Source organism: Hippopotamus amphibius, chromosome X, assembly GCF_030028045.1.
Source record: "Hippopotamus amphibius kiboko isolate mHipAmp2 chromosome X, mHipAmp2.hap2, whole genome shotgun sequence".
In the NCBI taxonomy this organism is placed as follows: Eukaryota; Metazoa; Chordata; class Mammalia; order Artiodactyla; family Hippopotamidae; genus Hippopotamus; species Hippopotamus amphibius.
In genome coordinates this window covers 51,670,270-51,691,085 of record NC_080203.1, presented here as the reverse complement: position 1 = coordinate 51,691,085, position 20,816 = coordinate 51,670,270, and the positions used below count along the sequence as shown (strand labels likewise).

The window sequence follows — 20,816 nt, the reverse complement described above, 5'->3', positions numbered from 1 at the left end:
GAATGTAGTTCTTTGGCAGGCTGGCAGTTTCACTTATCAACTGGGAGAAGACTTATGCCAGTTTGTTATATAAAGGTCCACCCCAGTCCCAGCATCTCTGCTAGGTAACTATCTATATAGTAACATTTACTAACCACTTGCAATGTGGACCAGGCACTGTGATAAATGATTTTCATGGATAACCTCATTTAATCCTCTGTAACCCTATGGCGTGGTCATTATTTTTATCTCCAGTTTAGGAAGAGGCTGAAATTCAGAGGAGACTAACCCGCCCAAGGTTAGTTGTGCCTGATGCTAAACTCTGAGCTCTGAACTGCTATGCAGTGTTGCTTCCTACGTGAATGCGCTCCCTGAGCGCCATGATACAGATCTCCAGCAGGTTTCCCCCAGTTATTGTTTGACAACAGGGATAATTATGGATGTAAGAAAATGCAACAAATGGAAAATGGCCCCTTCTTCTTCTAGAAGTTACTAGGAGGGGAATCTACTTATGATAAATGACATGTAGACCTACCAGCCCTTATTTTTAAGTTCAAAACTGTGAAAGAATGCTTTGTTTCATGATGTTTGGTAACCTCTTTGTGGTTCCGTACAGTTACTCTTCCTGTTTTGTTTTGGTACTTTCTTCTAAGCAGTCCTTGACTGCTCATTTTACAGACAATTTATCGTCCTGAACATGGGTGCTCAGACCCCATAATGCTGGAACTCTCCTTTGTTGCTTTTGGGCTCCTACTGCTACCAAAACTGGGGCAGGGACTTCCCTCGCGGTCCAGTCCAGTGGTTAAGACTCCTTGCTTCCATTTCAGGGGGCGCAGGTTCAGTCCCTGGTGGGGGAAATAAGATCCCACAAGCCTCAAGGCAAGGCCAAAACAAAACAAAACAAAACAACTGGGGCAGTGCTGCTCTCCTCCCTGCCAGTTTTCAGGGCTTCCTCTGGACCCCATCCCTTGTTGCAAGGGATTTGAGGGCTTAGAAATTCTGTTATTACAATAACATTATTTTATGGGTTAACTGTGTTTTTCAGGATAGCCTTGGAACTTGACTTTTTATTTAAACTTCTTTCTTATTAAAATATGTCCCAGCATTTTTTGCCAGATGATTTGCAAACTGTCTTTAGAATACAACCCAATTGTAAATTGGGACTGCTTGTATAACACAGATAGGGTTGGGGATAGTTTTTCTATCAGATTGGATTGAATATTCCAATTTGAATCCTGTGATATATATGAAATTGTGTATGCTGCAGTTAGTTTAACACTTCAGTTGCTATAAAAGCATAATTTCAATAGTATGTAAATTTAATGTAACTTTGGAGACAGAGTTGGTTTGTTCATTTCAATGTTAATTTATTTAAATTTTAGATATTTTAAAATAGGTTTGTTTGTGTAGGCCTGGTAATGTTTTTTTTATTTCAATATCATTACATTTGGAAATGAAAGTTACTTTAAAATAGGCTCCAAGGAGATGTTAGTTAAATTATTAGTAATGAGTTTGGATGCTTTGGAAAAAAGTATACTTGTCAATGAATAAACATAATGAAACTGCAGTAGCATCTCTTTGTAATGCTGCCGTCACAGGGTACACTACCTGTTTATGAGGACTCATTTTGCTATATCATGATTTTACTATATACAGTGATAGTTTCAGGAGCAGTAGGACTTTAACATATTAAAAGCTCTGCTATTTTGGGATATTGGAGTATAGGTTCTTCCATATTAGAACTTTTGTTTGAGGAATGCATATTTGGAACCTAGTTCTAGAATCTTATATAACCATTGGAGAATGATGAAAGAGGTCACTCTAGCTTATCTATTTTGATTTCACTCCCTACTGTGCACTTCATTACTGATCTTTCCTATCTACTCTTTTCTTAGTATTCTATTTCCACACTTAGAAAAATCATTGTATACAGAGAGTACAACTATCTTGTAGAAAAGTTAGTCAAGAAACCAGACTCCCCTCCCCACCCAAAATGCATCTTAATTTTACTCTCTTGAGCAAAGCAGTGTTAGTGTTTGTTTTATTTTTTAGTTTTACTCAACAAGATAGTATGATTATCTTTCCCTGTCAAAATATATAAAGCTACATAATTTTGAATGGCTCCATAGTATTCTTTTATGTTGGAGATCTGGTGGATTACCCATCCTCAAACAAACAAATGGGATGGAGGGAGATCCCCTTGGACTTACCTGGGGGAAATCAAGCAGAGGTGGGAACAGAGTTACAGAGAGCGTGTAGGTCCAAGTCAAGAGGAGAAAGAAATAAGGTATGGGTCAATGCATGAGCAGTGAACTCTAACTGAATAACTTTGCCCATGGGGAATGGAAGCTTAATGAGTGACAGAGTCCCAGCAATTGATTAATTAGGTAAATCTGTCCCTCCAGGGGAAGAAGGAAGTGAGGGCTTGGACAGGAGGATTCTAAGTCTTCTTCCTAATACCATTCCCTTCCAGAGAGCAGAGTGAAAGTCTCCTCCCCTCTTTGGAAACATATCTCATGCCATTTCACTATTGAAAGACATTTGGATTATTTTCAATTTTTAACTGTGATCATTCTAAAATGAGCATCCTTATTTCTGCAACCTTGAAGAATTATTTCATTTTTTTTTTTTGTCTTTATATACGAGAAGTAGAATTTCTGGATCAGGGAATACACCTGTTTGAAGACTTTTGATAATTGTTACTAAATTGCCAACCCTCATTTATATCTTTCATGTTCCATTTTTATTAGGGAGGTTAGGAAAGAACTTTAGTATTTAAGTACTTACTATGCACTAGGCATTTACTTTTATCTCATTTAATCCTCACAGTTCTGTGAGGTAGATGGAATTCTTGTTCTCTTAGAGATGAAGAAACTGAAGCTTAGTAACTTGCCTAAAGTCACAAAATTTGTGGAATAGAATCAGGAGTCAAATCCAGGTCTGATACCAAAGTTCCTGGTCTTTCCACTGTGTCAAGATGCATCTTTTTTATTCTTCTGTCACATTTCTCTCATCATCAAGCTGAGCTTTGCTGAAGAATGGGTTATTGGGACTGAGGACATGATAGTAATTGAAATGAATGTCCCTGGATTTTATTTTTCTCTACCTCCACCCTGTTCCTGACATAAGCCATTTAATATCTTATTAAAATCATCACTGTTCTTTGACCAGAAACATCAGTCTTTACCAATCATACCATAAGTTATCTTCTTTGTCGGAAAGATAAATAGATAAGAAAGTAGATAATTCAGAGCATAAAAAACCATCCCATCACCTGATTAGAGGAATATGGCTTGAGGTAAAAAAAAAAAAATCTGTGAATGGGTCATTTTGTGCATTTGACTAATTTCAGAAAGGATGTATTGAACTTTCATGTGCAAAACACTGGACTAGCCACTGCAAAAGTAGTATGATAGACGTGGAATCTCATTCACATCAGATTTGCAGCCTAGTTCAGAGAAAAAATATACATGCATAGGTGTGTATATGTGTGTGTGATTTTCATAAGAACTTAAATAATGTAAGACAATGTGTAAAAAATAGTATAGTACACAGTAAATATTTGTGTCGTAGGAATATAGAGTAGAGGAAAGCTGGTGAGGTAAGACAGCTGTTGAGGTAGAAAGAGAGACCATAGGTTGTTCACATGTGTCTCCTTAGTGCTGATCTCAGTGCCTGGCTGACACAAAGTAGGTATTCAGTAAAGGTGTATTGAATGGATACATTAAAAATAGTGGAAATAGACTTTTTTAGTTGGCAGGGACTTTAGAAGTCAGGTGGTCAAGCTGCCCAAACTACTTCAAATCTACTTGGAGCATTAAAATAACCAAATACCATTTCACACTCATTAAATTGCCCTCCCCCCACCAATAGTGTGATAATACCAGGTACTGGAAACTCTCATTTTCTGCTCATAGGTACTATAAGTACGTACAGTCATGTTAGAGAGTAAGTTGGCAGCATCAATTCAAGTTGAAGAGAAGTATTATATATCCTATGACATAAAAAAATCTCCTTTAATATATAAACTCTAGAGAAACTCTCACCTATGTGATTGTATTAATTTCCTAGGGCTACCATAACAAATTACCACAACTTTGTTGTCTTAAAACAGCAGAAACTTACTGTCTTACATTTCTGGAGGCCAGAAATCTGAGATCAAGGTGGTGGCAGGGCTGCACTCCCTAAGAAAGCTCTCGGGGAGAATTCTTCCCTGCCTCTCTCTTCTGCTTCAGATAGCTCCATGTATTGTTTGGCTTATGGCTGCATTACTCCAGTCTCTTCTTTTGACCTCACATGGTCTTCTCCTTTTCCCAGTGTGACTCTCCTCTGCGTGTCATTTATTTATTTAGTTTATTTATTTATTTATTGGCTGCGTTGGGTCTTCATTGCTGCACACGGGCTTTCTGTAGTTGTGGAGAGCGGGGAGCTACTCTTAGTTGCAATGCGTGGGCTTCTCATTGTGGTGGCTTCTCTTGTTGTGGAGCACAGGCTCTAGGTGCATGGGCTTCAGTAGTTGTGGCACCCAGGTCAGTAGTTGTGGCTTGCGGGCTCTAGAGTCCAGGCTCAGTAGTTGTGGCACATGGGCTTAGTTGCTCCGCGGCATGTGGGATCTTCCTGGCTCAGGGATCGAACCCATGTCCCCTGCATTGCCAGGCAGATTCTTAACCACTGCACCACCAGGGAAGCCCCACATCTGTGTGTCTTTTATAAGAACACTTTTCATTGGATTGAGTGCCCACCTGGATAATCCAGAATGATCTCATCTCAAGATCCTTAACTTAATTATGTTTATAAGAACCCTTTTTCCAAATAACATCATGGGGACTTCCCTGGTGGTCCAGCGGTTAAGACTCCATGCTTCCAATGCAGGGGGCCCAGGTTCGATCCCTGGTCAAGGAACTAGATCCCGCATGCTATAACTAAGACCCAGCGCAGCCAAAACAAAACAAAACAAAACAAATAAGGCCACATTCACAGGTTCTCAGGGTTAGAATGTGGACATATCTTTTTGGAGGCCACCATTCAACCTACCATTTCAACAAAGGTTTAGAGCAGTAGTACTTGTACTGAAACTAAGCCTAACTTCCATGCTGTTTGTTCTGGTCCTCTAATAGTTCCTGATAAGTGGCGGGTTATTTCATTACCATGTCAATAATTGAAAATTTAAGAGAAGAGTGATTATGGCTTTATTGCATTACTTTTAAATTTATTAAGGCTAGTTTTATGGTCTGGCATATAGTCTATTTTATTGAATGTTCCTGGTGCACTTGAAAAAGAAGATATATTCTGTGGTTGGTTAAAGTGTTCTATAAACATCATTTAGATCAAGTCAGTTAATAGTGATGTTCAAGTCTTCTATATTCTTAATGATTTTCTGTCTACTTATTTTATCAGTTACTGAAAGAGGCATGTTGAAATCACCAGCTCTAATTATGGATTTGCCCATTTCTTCTTCAGTTCTGTCAGATTTTGCTTCATGTTGAAACTCTGTTATTAATTATATACACATCTAGGATTGTCTTCTCTATTAATTGACCATTTCATAATGATGGAATATCCTTCTTTATCTTTAGTGATGTTCCTTGTCCTAAAGTCTACTTTGCATGATATTTATTTAGCTACTCCAGCTTTCTTATAATTACTATTTGCATGATATATCATTTTCTATCCTTTTACATTTAACCCATCTGTATCTTTATATTTAAAGTGAGTTCCTGGTAGAAAGTATATATTTGAGTATATATATTTTTAATGCTGACAATCTCTGCCTATTAATCTATATGGTTAATCCATTTACATTTAATATAATTATTAATATAGCTGTGTTTATGTCTACAGTCTTACTAATTTTCTGTTTCATCTGTCCTTGGTTCCTTTAATCTCTTTTCCTGCCTTCTTTTGGATTAAGTATTTATTTTTTACTATTCCATTTTATCTCATCTATTAGCTTATTAGATATACCTTTTATTTTAGTTTTAAGTGGTTGCTATAGGGTTCACAGTATTCATCTTTAACTTATGATAGTCTAGCTTTAAATGATGTTATATATATTCCTGTATAAGAACCTTACAATAGCATACTTACATTCTTCCCTCTCATCTTTTGTGCTATTATTGTCATACATTTTACTTCTACATATGTTATAGGTCTGAACATACATTGTATTATTTTTTCTTTAATGAAGGGCAAGCTGAGATGAAGCGAGAGAGTAGCACAGACATATATATACTACCAACTGTAAAATAGATAGCCAGTGGGAAGTTGTTGTATAACAAAGGGAGTTCAACTCGAGGATGGAAGATGCCTTAGAGAATTGGGACGGGGAGGGTGGGGGGGACTCGAGGGAGGGTGGGGGGGGGAGTCAGGGGAGGGAGGGAATACGGGGATATGTGTATAAAAACAGATGATTGAACTTGGTGTACCCCCCCAAAAATAATAAATAAATAAGTAAAATTTAAAAGAAAGAAATATAAAAAAAAATCAATTATGTTTTAAACGAAAAGAAACTAGAAACTGTTTTATCTATTCTCCTCTGTTTCAGAGACAATTCTGGCACTCTTCATTCCTTTATGTGGATCTGAGTTTCTATCTGGTATCGATTTCCTTTAATCTAAAGAACTTCCTTTAAACATTTCTTGTAGTGCAGGTTCCCTTCACTTGGATTCTTTCAGATTATGTTTGTCTGTTAGCATCTTTATTTTACCTTCATTTTTGAAGGGTATTTTCATGGGATACAGAATTCTAAGATGATAGTCTTAAGATGATAGGTTCCCCCTCCCCCCATTTTTTGTTTGTTTGTTTGTTTTTAGCACTTTAAAAATGTCATATCTTCTCTTATGGCTTGTACTGTTTATGATGAGAAGTCAGCAATCATTTTAAACTCTGATCCCTTCTATGTAACATGTTTTTCTCTCTGGCTGCTATTAAGGTTTTTTCCTTTATCATTGGTTTTCAGCAATATGATTATAATGTACCTCGGGGTTATTTTGTGTTTATTTTGTCTGGGGTTCATTGAGAGTCTTACATTTGTAAATTGATATTTTCCATCAAATTTGGAAAATTGTGGTCCTTCATTCATTCAAATATTTCTTTTGATTTGTCCCTTCACCGTTTTGGAAGTTTCTTCTATATTTTATCACATTATGTTATGCCATATGTCATTGAAGTGCTCTGATACTTTTTTTAACCATTTTTTCTTTTCTGTGCTTCAGATTGCTAGTTCTTATTGCCATTATTTCTGTTTTACTCATCTTTTTTTTTATTGCAGTGTCTAATCTGCTGCTAGCTCATACAGTGAAATTTTCATTTCAGATATTGTAGTTTTCAGCTCTAGAGTCCTATTTGGTTCTTTTTCTGTAGTTTCATTTCTATTCTCATTGTGTTCATGTTTTCTTTAAATCTTGAATATACTAATAACATCTGTTTTAAAATCTTTGCCAGCTGTTTCTGCCACCTCTGTCACTTCTGTAATTTGTTTCTATTGAGTGATTTTCCTTGTGTCTTTGAGTCATATTTCCCTGCTTCTTTGATTATCTGGGAATTTTTGACTGGATTCTAGATAGTAGAATGTGACATTGTTGAATTTATAATTTGGTTGTCTTAAAGAGCATTAGGTTTTGTTCTGGTTGTTAATTTATATGTAGATCAACTTGATCATTTCAAGACTTGTTTTTAAACTTTGTATGAATCTAAAGTAGCATTTCCTTTAGGGCTAGTTTAGCCCTACTTCTAAAGTGTGGGGTTTTTCTGGTCTCTGAACGCCCAATGAAGTCTTTCCACTCTGGCTGATCAGAATGTCTTCCAGCCCTGTGTAATCTCCAGTAGGTGTTAAGTTTATTCTTTTCTGGTAGTTATTCCTTCTTTAGTACAGTAATGGTCTGTGCGCATCCTCATCAAGTCTCCCCTACTCTTGGGCAGATTAGTACTCAGCCAAAAACTCAAGGAGAGTCCACTGTGGATGTCTGGAACTATTTTTCTCTGGGGCTTTCTCTTCTCTGATACTGTACCCCATAAATCCAAACTGCCTCAGCGTCCCTGATCTTGCCTCTCTCTCTCTTCAGCTCTGTAAGACTATAGTACTCTGCATAATTTCCCTCTTCCTAAACTGTAATGGGAAAGGTACCTCCATACGCAAAGCTGGGATGACTACAGGGCTCACTTTGTTTCCTTTCTCTCAGGGATCACAGCCCTGTGCTGCCTGTTGTCCAGTGTCTGAAAACAGTTGTTTCATGTATTTTGTGTAGTTGCCTAGTTGTTTACACATGGAGGGTTAGTCTAGTACCAGTTACTCCTTTATGGCCAGAAGCAGAAGTCCCTAGTATAGCTTTTTTAGATGAATGAGAGGTATTTGTTTGCCTTTCGTTAGTTAATAGATTTTGAATTTGTGTTCACTTTTTTCTTGGGTGTTGCATTTAAAAAGTGACCTTTCTTAATTCAAGGGCAAAATTTTATGTATATAAATGTATATATAAAACCATGAGGTAACTGTCTAAGCTTAATTAGTCATGCAGACTTCTTTGTGGATTGTTTTTAAAATTCCTGTATGTATGAGAGACATTTATATGCTGAATTTGTATGTAGTCTGTTTCAACTGAAGAAGATCATTACAATTGTGACCTACTTTTTTTCCGTTGGATTTTATTCACTAATAGCCAAGTGTTTTGATAGAGTGTAAAGCAGCATTTTATTAGTTTCTCAAATCCCTTGCTATGTTCTCTTGCAGAATGAAATTTTTCACCATTTATGTCATAGTGCAGAATATAGAATATGAAAATATAATTGTCCACTTTTCTTAACTGCAATTACAATTTGAATAGTCTCACAAGATACATTTCTTTTCCCCAGACATGAGTGAAGCCTCTTTTGAGTTCAGAGCTAAAATTAAGGACTATTTTCGATTGAGTCCCCAGGACACTCAGTTTTTCATTCTAGGTAGCACTATCTCATTTTTACATTTCCTGTGTTGTCTCTGTAGATGGTTAGAAAAGCAATACTTCATCAAAACGACGGGTTACTGCCAGCACCCCTCTGTGAGATGGTTATTAAAAGCATGTCCTTTCCTCTCCAATTCAGAGTGCAAGGTTTTCACTGATGTTATATACTTGAGCTCTTCTGACACAAGGGAGAGGAGAGCGAAAACAGCTCTCAAACCTGGGTTTATAGCCTTCGGTATCATTTGGTATTTCTGTGAACTAGGTGAGGTAGTTGTTAATCTTTTTCTACCTCTCTATCATTAACATGGTTGATCGTCAGTGAGAGCCGCAGTCAAACAAAAATGGAAACTTTGTAATTTATGTATAGCTTTAAAAAGGCAAAGAAATGAAGGATTATTGCAGTTGGTGCAGTCTCCGATACAATTAATATCAAATGCATATAAATCCTATTAGAGATCTGTCATGGGTGAAAAAGGAATATGAAAAATGCGTGACCTATCTTTATTAGATTCAGTTAGAGAGAGACCATACAGAGCTAAGGAGCTTTACGAACTGCATATTAATCATAACCAGTCTTCTGAGATAAACCTATTTCTTGTAACTTATCAAAGCTGTACAGAAGATTAGTCATTCCCTTTGGTAAAGGAATGTTTTACATATTGTTCTGAGTTTTGAACATCTCAGCTTTAAAAACTGATTAACAGATATTTTAATACTAAAATATATCTCAGTGAATTATATAGTTTAGGCAGCTATTATCCTGTAATGCCACCTCAATAGGGAGATGGGCTCTTTGTCAAAACCTCTACATCATTGTTTTGTTGCCTATTGAACAAGACACTCTAGGGAGTTGTATTAGAGACCAGACAAAAGAACTTTGCTATAGCAAGCAATCATTAAATCATGCAGAAATATTTCTTTCTTAAATCTTTACTTTAAGCAACAATTGGTAGTTGCCAGCACCGTTTTTTTCATGTCACTTTCAATTCCTGAAGTCTTTTATCTCTTTGAAAAGGAGCAGAATTAGCTTAAGGGGACGGTTAAGACCATCATGTTAATGCACAGTATTACTAAAGATAGGAGATGTATAACAGCTATAATCTGACAAAGATAATTAAGATCTTGTTTTAAAAACATGTGCGAAGGTTTCATAAGATTATGAAACTTTTAGACAAAACGTAAAGAGTAAGGTTGAAACTGTATTTTCTGTTGTTGGTTCACAAAACTTAGAGATGTTGAGTGATTTAAGCATTTAGATTCTGACCTCCTGTTGTCACTTGAGTGTCCACAATGTGTGGTCTTGTCAATAAAAATATAAAACCACATCATGACGAAGATATGTAATAATATATATCATTTTATTACTTCGTTTTCATTTTTCTAAAACAATAGGCTTATTTGAAAAGTTAAAAAATATGGAACTATACGCATTAAAAATAAAATCTCTCATTCTTCCCATTCTATATTCTAGGAGTAACTACTGTTAATAATTTGGTGTATAATCTTTTTACATATCTTAAAAAAGACATTTATTGAGGGAATACACATAAAAGTGCACAAATTATAAGCATGCAGTTCAATGAATTATCTCAAAGTCAGTTCACCCACATAACCAACACCCAATTCAACAAGTAAAACATTGCCAGTTCTTCCCAATTCCTGCTGCCTTCCGTCTCCTCAAAGATAACTACTAATTTGACTGGAAGCACTATAGTTTAGCACTGTCTATTTTTTTTTTTTTTTGGCCGTGCTGCATGGCCTGTGGGATCTTAGTTCCCTGACCAGGGATTGAACCCATGCCCTCTGTAGTGGAAGCTTGGGGTCTTAACCACTGGACCACCAGAGAAGTCCTTCGTACTGCCTATTTTTGAACTTTATGTGAATTGAACCGTTGAGTATCTCCTTTTCTGTATCTGGCTTCTTTCACTCAACCCCTTGTTTCTGAGACTCATTCACAGTCTTGAGTGTAACGATGGTTTTGTTATTTTTTTGTTCTGTAGCCCAGGTCAGCAAACATTTTCTGTAAAGGGCCAGACAGTAAATATTTTAGACTTTGTGCATCATTGCAGTCCCTGTCGCAACTGCTCAGTTGACTGTTGTAGTACAGAAGTAGCCATAGACAATATACAAATGAACGTCGTCGTATTCCAGTAAAACTTTATTTACAGAAATAGGCTGCAGGCCCGATTTGGCCAATGGGCCACAGTTTGCCAACCCCTGCTGTATAGTATTCCATTATGTAAATATATCAAAATTAACTTACCATTCAGATATCAACAAACCTTTGTGTTTTGGCTATGAATACTGTTACACATGTTTTTGTATACATGTGCATGCATTTCTCTTTGGTATATAGAGTTACCTGCTCAAAGGCTGTATACCTAGGTTCAACTTCAGTAGTAATGCCAAATGGTTTTCCAAAGTGAGGGGTTAATTTATACCCCTACCCGTAGTCACACTCATCATCAGTTGTTATTGTCAGTCTTTTTAAGTGAGATTTTCTTTACTAAATTAAGTTACTCATAATACGTGATGATATTTTCATTAAAAAAATTAAAACATTTAGAGACTCCATGTATCAACTTATCTAATCACAAAACTCTATATAGAAAATTTGGTATAATATGTTAGCCTCTCATTTAACCAATTATTTTCCTTAATCCTCATATGCTAAAGGAGTGATACAGCATACATTATGTAAATTATGTATTGAACTGACTTTTATTCTCAACAGATATCTCATGGTAGCATTAGTTTGGCCATGCAGAACAAAGGAGAACACTTCAATCCTGTACTCTATTAATAGCCTTTTCCAAGGTTATCTATGACCTTTAACTTAGAGTCCAAATCCAAAGTCCTTTTCTCAAATGTCATCTTCTTGAAATTCTTTTTTTGGCATTTGGTATCAACTACTATCCATTCTTTCTGGACCCTCAGGTGCTTTCTACCTGTCTATACCCTGTTTCTATTTCCCAGCTTCCCATCTTCCTGCCTCAATAATTTTTCCTAGTTCCTGAGTTTTCGATCAAGGCCTTTATTCTCCTGCTGAAATTTGCCTGCTGTGATGAGTTCATATTATCATTCTTATGTGTATGCTCTTAAATTTACATCTTTGATCCAAACTTCCCACCTGTGTTCTGGTCTTATATTTCCAGATACCTAGAAGGAGTGATTATTTCATCTCATCTTCTCAAATTTAAATGTCTAAAGTGAAACTCATAATATTCACGTTTATATCCTCTTCTCTCCATCCCCCCAAAGTCCCAACCTCCCGTCTACCCCATATAACAAACACAGAGTAGGCAGAAGTGTTTTATTAAGCTTTGATAAGTACGAATGAATAGAATAATTTCTTATTTGGTTAAATGAAAGGAAAGGGAAGGAATGGCACATTTTTATAAAACTCATATTAGGAAAGGAATTTGTAACTGTATTCAAAATAATATGAGATACTGTTGATTTGAATATTTGTTCACCACATGTAATTCATTTCACAGCCATAGTTTGGGATAGTTAGGCAAGTGAATTTTGGAAAATAGTACATGAGTAGTGCTAGATGATTCTAATTGAACAATAATCATAGTTCAGTTCATTCTCGTGTTCCAAAAATACAGTTATAAATATGTGCTAAAATTTAAAGATAATTTATTCAGCATAAATAAGTGATAACTATCATCTTGAAAAAGGAATTGCTTCTGGGTGGTTAAGAAAAAGCATGTCTTTCCAGTGAGGCACTGATATTCTCTGAATCTAAAAGGAGTTAGTTTAAGACTTTTGAGAACAGCATGTAATTCATCAGAGTGTCATTTCCAAATGTGGAAGCCCTTAATCTCATAGGGAATGGGGAGAGTCACTGAAATTCTTTAATATCCTTGATATACTGCCAAGTTGTAGGGTACTTAGGGGAATTTGCTGGCAAACTAACATAGGTAAAATAACATATGTTTGGGTGCCTACTATGATCCAGGCATTATTGTAGCAGCTTGTAAGGACAAAGAGAAAAAAAAATACACACACATGTATATACATTCATGTACATACGCATGCATATATGTACACACAAATATAGATAGATACATTCCCAAGTGTAAATGCTATGGTAAAAAGAACGGAAATAGAGCAGGGTAGAGAGTAATAAGGGTGAGGTTTACAATTTGAAGTAGGATGGTCAGGATAGGCCTTATAGTGATATTTGAGTGGCGATGGGAACAGGGTAAGGGAGTGAGCCAAACAAACACCTGATATGGCGTTTATTTCGTAGGTTTTTAATTTATTTCTCACGTTATTCCTGAAAGAATTCGGTGCCTCAATTATTTAGTAGATCAAAACTAAAGTAAAACATGATGCAGTGGCATTTTCTGCATTTGATAACATAAGGGAACCATGCTAGGGAAACATAGTTTACTCCAGGGAAGCGTTCTGCCTGGACTTTTGTTTTATTGTCAGGGTGCCTGCTGGGGTTCCATGCTGCCCACAGTTGTCACTGAGGGTGGGCTGTGTCACTGTAATGTTGCCACACTCGATGAAATTGGCTTCGATTGGAATATCACCTCAGACTCTGAACATGGTTCTTTTTGAGTGCAGATTTTCTAATCTAAAAATCCAATGAAAATGAATGCGAGAGTTTCCTGGAAATGCCTAGATAATGTGAAGCCATTGTAACAGTGATGGTTTGGAAATAATTCTTCCGATGTTGTGATCTGCTGAGTGGAATAATGCTGTATTTGTGGTAAAGGCGAAGGCAGATAGAACTAAAAGTAGTCCTCAAATCACACAGTATAGGAAATTACCTATTCCAATTATGTAGCATCTGCTCTAGTTGCTGACTTTCCCCGTTATTCACCATCACTGTAATTGAGAAACCTGGAATATCTAGAAAGTGAACTTTGAATAGAGAGCTCTTAGTTTGTTATGTTACTGCTAAGTATCATTGGAATAAATACAGGTGTCGTTTTACAAGATGTTTGGTGATTATTCTACACAGAAGCCTAAATAGTTGTATCCTGAATTTCTAACTCAGTATTCAGAATTCTAGAATCTATGTGGGGAATGTTCCTTCTACTTTTATGTAATTTTACAGATAAATCTTCAGTTTTCCAATATGGCAACGTATCACTCATATTCAAGTGAGAACATACAGGGCTTGTAATTCGAAAAATTAAGGATTAGCTATTACATTTTATAGGTTCTAACCGTGTATGATCCAATGTACTTTTTTCAAAAAATAAATTTATTTATTTATTTAATTGGCTGTGTTGGGTCTTTCTTTTGCTGTGCGCAGGCTTTCTTTAGTTGCGGTGAGTGGGGGCTACTCTTCGTTGTGGTGCCCGGGCTCCTCATTTCCGTGGCTTCTCTTGTTGCGGAGCACGGGCTCTAGGTGCGTGGGCTTCAGTAGTTGCAGCACATGGGCTCAATAGTTGTGGCTCACGGGCTCTAGAGTGCAGGCTCAGTAGTTGTGGCGCACGGGCTTAGTTGCTCTGCGGCATGTGGGATCTTCCTGGAGCAGAGATCGAACCCGTGTCCCCTGCATTGGCAGGCGGATTCTTACCCACTGCGCCACCTAGGAAGCCCTGATCCAATGTACTTTTGCTTAGTTTCTTGGCTTCTGGTTTCTGTGAAACTGGAATTGCCACTTTAACATTAAATGTTAAACGTCGTATGTTTGGTTAGCCAATTGTATATATTTAATTTTTGCAACAAGGAAGGAAAGGTATAGACATCCTGGATTCATTAGTAAAGGAACCAGGTCATTAAATCCAGCTGGGCCAGTGGACAACTTTAAGTGAGGCAGGGAGTACAGGTAAATGTCATTGGTTTAGGCCCCTAGGTTTCAGTGTTGAAGAGGAATCATTAATAGTCTAGGAAATTGAGAACCAGAGTCTGGGACCCTGGAACAGCATCTGGGCTAAGAGAAAAGTCCTAAATAGACATCAGAGATGCTAGGCAAAGGAAAAAGGATACCAGGAATTCCTAAAACTTGATATGGATCTAAAGGTTTTATAGACCATGAGCTTTCCTGTTGAGAAGCATATCAGCGCAGAAAGCACACCTAGAGGGACCCTGGTCCGTAAAGCTCAGATTGGGAAGGAGGGTGCTTCTGCATCTACTGTCCACCACAGATGAGATTTGTTATTGTAGAAAAACAACAAAATCTCCTTGTGGACCTTAAAAAATGCGTGAGCTCTTTTTGAGGTCCATATTTCATGAAAATTAAAAACGTATCTGAAAGCATAATTGGTTTAAAAATTATGTATTTTTTTGCCCACTCTTAATTGGGAAGATTTAGTTTCTTGACCGTTTATATTACATATAACTCTCATTCCTAGATACTTTAATAAAGGTGCCATCCTTCCCACTCTCTCCTATCTTCATAATGGGGCTGATTTAACAAATGCTCAATAGATAGGCAAAAATCCCACCCAGCATTGACTGGTTTCTTAAAGGAGGTGTGGATAAGGAATAAAGAATAGAATTATAAAATTTACAAAATGCCATCAGTTGCACCAGTACCTGTATTACCCTAAATAGTAATTATTGTTCTGCAGTTATAGTGACGAAAGATTTTCTATTAGGCAAAAGAAAGAAAAATGAATGTGCATTCTTTCCTCATCCCACCTCCTATTTTGAATGTATCTGAAAGGCTGATTTAAATCTTGCTTAAAAGTTTACATTTAAAAAAATGCATGCACTTCACATAGGTGTGGTAATGCTTAAGTGTCCATTAAAGAAGACATTTCACATTTTCAACATGAACGGTTTCCTACTCTAAACATTTTTATTAAGCCATTTATTCAACAAAGGAGGGCTAGCACAGCAAGCATTAGTGTAGATGTTTTTCAACTACTCCTGTGTCAGGAATGTTGATGATTGTTTTAAATTACACGATGACAGGGATCTTTATCTTCTTTTGTCACTTAAAAGTGGCTTCTTACGCTACTTTGAACAGTGTCATGTATTTATGTGTTTTAAAAGTATTTAAAGACATGCTTGGTAAAGATGTTTTTAATTGCTTGTGCATATTTCATAGATTGTTGTATGAAATAAAATGGTGATTATTAAGTTTTTGGACACCCAGCCACAAATGTTGTTTCCTGATATTCCATGGTGTCCATTGGGTATTTGATATAAACAAGATCTCCATCTCTCTCTCTGTCTCTCCTTCATTGTGGTTTTTGTTGTTGTTGTTTGTTTTTTGTTTTTTTTTTGGAACCTTTCATGGTGGTTTTGATTTGCGTTTCCCTGATGATTAGTGATGTTGAGCATCTTTTGATATGCCTCTTGGCCGTTTGCATTCTTCTTTGGAAAAATGTCTATTCAGTTCTTCTGCCCATTTTTAAATCAGGTTTTTTGCTTTTTTGATGTTGTTGTATGAGCTCTTTATGTATGTTGGATATTAACCCCTTATTGGCAAATACTTGGGTGACGAGAGGGAAGTGCACTGATGGAAAGGGTTCATTATTTCCTTAAGTTTCTGCCCTTTTCTCTCCCTTACCCTTTGGGACTGCTTTAATACATGTATTAGTCTTCTTGTGTATATCCTTTAGGTCCCTTAGGCTTTCTTCACTCTTTTTCATTCTTTTTTCTTTTTGCTCCTTTGATTGGGTAATTTCAGTTGTCTTCAAATATGCTGTTCTTTGTTTTGTTTGATCAACTCTGTTGTTGAACACCTGCAATGAATTTTTAGTTCAACTATTGCATTCTTCAGGTCCCAAATTTCTGTTTGGTTCTTTTTTATATTTTCTGTTTCTTTGTTCAAATTCTCAATTTGGTCATGCATCATTTTTCTGAGTTTGTTGAGCATATTTTTGATAGCTATCTTGAATTCTTTGTCAGTAAATTCATATACCTCTTTTTTTTAAAGAGTCAGTTTCTGCAGATTTTTTGTTCCTTTGGGCCATTTTTCCTTGGATTGTGTGTATGTGTGTGTGTTCATTGAACTTTGTGTTGTTGTCTGTGCATTTGAAAAAAGAGCCAAGTCTCCAAGTCTTTAGAAACTTGGAAAGGCCTTCACCAATCAGCCTTGCTAGAGATTCTGGGGGCCTCTCAAACCTTTTCTCTATACATGTATTTTCTGGACTTGTGTGTGTAGATTTTTTTTTTTTTGGCTGCATTGGGTCTTTGTTGCTGTGCACGTGCTTTGTCTAGTTGCAGCGTGTGGGTCTACACTTTGTTGTGGTGCATGGGCTTCTCATTGTGGTGGCTTCTCTTGTTGCAGAGCACGGGCTGTAGGTGTGTGGGCTTCAGTAGTTCCGGTGCACAGGCTCAGTAGTTGTGGTGCACAGGCTTAGTTGCTCCGCAGCATGTGGGATCTTCCCGGACCAAGGGTGGAACCCGTGTCCCCTGCATTGGCAGGCAAATTCTTAACGACTGTGCCACCAAAGAAGTCCTGTGTGTGGAGATTTTTAATTGAGGGACTTTTCTGGTTTATTTTATTTTTTCAGGAACTTGTAATCTCTTGTTCCTTCTGATATCTGTCTGCTGTTCCATGGGTCCTCTGAAGAAGCAGCATGTCCCTCAGCTCTTTTTTTGCTCTCAGTGGCCCCCAGCTACTAGAGTATGCCAGGTGTCATCAGTTCTCCAAGTCAGGCCCCACTCTCTTGGTCAGCTTCTCCCAAAAAGTCAGAACATTGGATGTATGGTCCAATCTTCTCTTACCCTCCCCAGGGAGAAGCCAGGAGCTGGGCGTTTCCTCCAAACTGCATGGCTCTGTGGGTGGCTGGGGGGCTGTCTATGGCAAGAGGATGCCACATATTTTCCTGTTGGCTTTGATGCAGCTTGTTCTGCACTCACCTGGAGTGCAAAAGCCTCTTAACTGGTTTCTGTATTTCGGACAAACAAAATTGGTCTAGATATTGTTGTTGAATCAGCGTCTCTGTGGGAGGAAGGGGAGTCTGAGTGTTCATAGTCTACCATCTTGCTGAGATTATTCCCTTATATGGCTGTCTTTTTCATCAGTGTGTGAAGTGATAGGAAATTAATTGAAGATGGAGAATAATGGTGCTTTTATGATTTATTATTGTGAACTTCCTAATCATCAGATAAATATACCATATTTAAATGCAAACAAAGACATTAGCTTTTGACGTATTGGAGTCTATTTTTGTAACAAAGGAGAAGTTGAATACCGTATTCCCTTCTTGAAAATTAGTGATATGTACTGGTATATTAAAAGCTATAAGAAGTCCGTTGTTTAACTTTTTAAAAACCCAGTGTTTCTCAAACCTGTGTTATCAAGGAACCCCTTTTGGGATAAAGGGAATAATATCCACTAACATTCTGAGTCAAGGCACTCCTTTTTTATTGTCTACAGCTAGGTAAATGCTGAATGTTATGTTTAAGTATAAAATAGCCCTGATTCACATATGGCTATTTAAATTTCAGTTAATTTAAATTAAATAAAGTTAGATATTTGGTTCCTCAGTCACATTAGCCACATTTCAAGTATCAGTAGCCACAAGTGGCTAGAGACCACTTTTATCAGACAGGAAAAAGTATAGAATAAAACTTTTTTTTATCATCATAGAAATTTCCACTATATAGTGCTGGTATAAATTAAACTTACTCAGTTTTGATACTTATTAGTAATTTAAAATGTCCGTCTTGCTATTTGTGTATTTATCCTTTCAAAAATATGTTTGCCCTTAATCAACAGTCTAGAAAATATGAAGTATGGGCTCTGGAAAGAGGATATTATTTTAATCTTCCAAGTATCCAAATTTTATCACAGGTCCTATCAAGAAATATTATATTTCTGGGAGCCTATTTGAAGGAATAGTAGTCCATCCATCCTTCTACATCAAGGGCCAGCAAATTGTGGACTGTGGGCCAATTCTGGCCTGTCACCTGCTTTTCTAAATAATATTTTATTGGGCCCTATGTCCATTTCTTTACGTATTTTCTATGACTGTTTTCATGTTACAGTGAGAGAGTTGAGTAGTTGGTACAGAGACTGTACGCCTTGTAAAGCCTAAAATATTTATGATAATGATTATTCTTTTTAACACAGTACTACAGGCAATTTACCATGAAAGACATTGACTACAAATCAGTCCAATTTGGTATACCAGATGAAATCAAACTTTCTATATCCTATGTATAACCTTGGATCAGTCCAGAACCATAAGAGAGTTGTGTACTTGGATCCATTTTCTTGTTTATCCCCTTTCCCAGAAGAATTATTTTTTACCAATTTGTTGCTTGTTTTTAGATTACACTGAGGAATGTTACAAGAACTATTGTAAAAATCTGTTACTACTTTTAATATAGCAGTGCTGTTGCGGGCATGATTCACTAATATCATTGGGTCCATTTTATGAAGACCCACATGAACCTTTTTTTTTTCCAGTCTCAAATGCTAGAAAAACCCTTGCTTCCTTGAAAAGTAACTAATTGTATTTTTTTTTTTAATTTGGCCACCAGAAAATACAGTTAAATCTTTGTTATAACATTTTTCTTAATCTTGACCTGTTTCTGATTTACATTTGTTCCTATTCCTCTTTTCTATTTTTAGTTGTTTTCATAATCTTGGAAGACACTTCACATTCCGTAAGAACAAAGCAAAGTATAAGTAAACATTTGTGAAATACAACCGTTCAAATTTTTTACAAAATTCATGTAGGTGATCAATGATCAATATCCTAGGCTGCCCATTTTTTTAGGGCATTTGATATTTGAGTCATTTTACCATTAAGGGCATTTCTATTATCAGTGATAAGTTTTCTAAACTGTCTGTAAACTCTTTCTTCCTCAGTTACCTTATGGTCAGTAGCACATGGTATAGAATTCCTTAGAAGTAGGAATATAAAATCTAATTGTAGTCTGTGTTTCTCCATATGGCTTCAAAAGCAGAAAAAAACCTGTGCAATTAAGTATCTTTGTTTCTAAGTCAGTATTTGGAACTTACTGTATAATTGTTCATTTACTCTTTTATTCATTGATTCATTCAAGAAACATTTAATGGATGCCTGCTATGCACTGAGCTGTCTTCTAGGTGCTGGATATATAGCAGTGAACCAAAGAGACAAAAAGTTCCTTCCCTCCAAGAACTTACATTTTATTGAGACTGAACTTCAGTGCTAGTTCAGTAAACTCCTAATTATTGAAATGATTGATGGGAAAGATTGTCTCTTTGTGCCTCCTCCTCACATACACCAAAGTTGCTTCATTTTCTGGTTGAGAACCATGGCCTTGTTTGCTGTGGCAATAAAAGAGACAAATAGGCCAGATCCAGCTGGAGGCAGAGGAATGGACTCTTGTTCAACCGTATTGTATTGAGGAATATGAGTGAGAGAAAACTGATTAGAAATATAGTTAGTTGATCCTAAAATATTCTGGGAATGGATTTATGTTTCAGCTAAGACGTAGTTGAAGACATACTCTTTGAGATCTAATCTATTCTTAGAAGCAATCAGGATCATTCATAGGTGATTGGTTTTTTCCCCAGGCTAAATCATGTACATAATTAAGAAACTAATAATGCAATATTACCCAAATAAAAAGCACATGCTCGATTATCATGTTCCATATTTCAGAGAAGAGGCATTAAGGATTTATGCCATAAGTTTATTTACAGACATATCTAGGATGCTGAGTTCAAGAGTTTGATCCTTTTTTCAAAGAGATTGCATATTTTAAAATGCTCTTCATATCTGTCTCATGAATTATTTTTTAAGCAGTTGGTATCTTACGATAAAGAAAGGTGCAGCAAATCCAGACCCAAAGTACAAAGTCATCATAGCTAGTAACTGCCACTTGTTTTCCACTGAAAATGGTAAATTCTTCCCTGGACTCTCCTCATAGTGGTTCCTACGGACCACAGAGGTTGTGAACCTCCAGATGCTTTGTCCCAACATAGCGCTGTTGGAAGCCCTGCGAAAGGCGCAGAGATTGAAGGCCAAAGAA

General features: G+C 36.7%; 2 protein-coding genes and 1 non-coding gene across 6 annotated transcripts in view; 2 read left to right on the top strand and 1 right to left on the bottom strand.

Moving 5' to 3' along the window:
• The window catches only part of DIAPH2 (diaphanous related formin 2), an 824,692-nt gene that overhangs the window by 113,876 nt on the left and 690,000 nt on the right, over positions 1-20,816 (top strand). The window lies entirely within an intron of this gene.
• Positions 4,809-4,881, top strand: TRNAW-CCA (transfer RNA tryptophan (anticodon CCA)). Its single transcript has one exon. It is a non-coding gene; the product is annotated as a tRNA-Trp (tRNA).
• On the bottom strand, positions 20,576-20,767 carry LOC130841261 (cytochrome c oxidase subunit 7C, mitochondrial-like). The gene has a single exon (XM_057717325.1). The coding sequence runs from the start codon at positions 20,765-20,767 to the stop codon at positions 20,576-20,578; it is 192 nt and encodes a 63-aa protein (XP_057573308.1).

Excerpts from the sequence above, each read along its gene's own strand:
- LOC130841261 (XM_057717325.1), bottom strand. The coding sequence starts at position 20,767 with ATGTTGGGACAAAGCATCTGGAGGTTCACAACCTCTGTGGTCCGTAGG.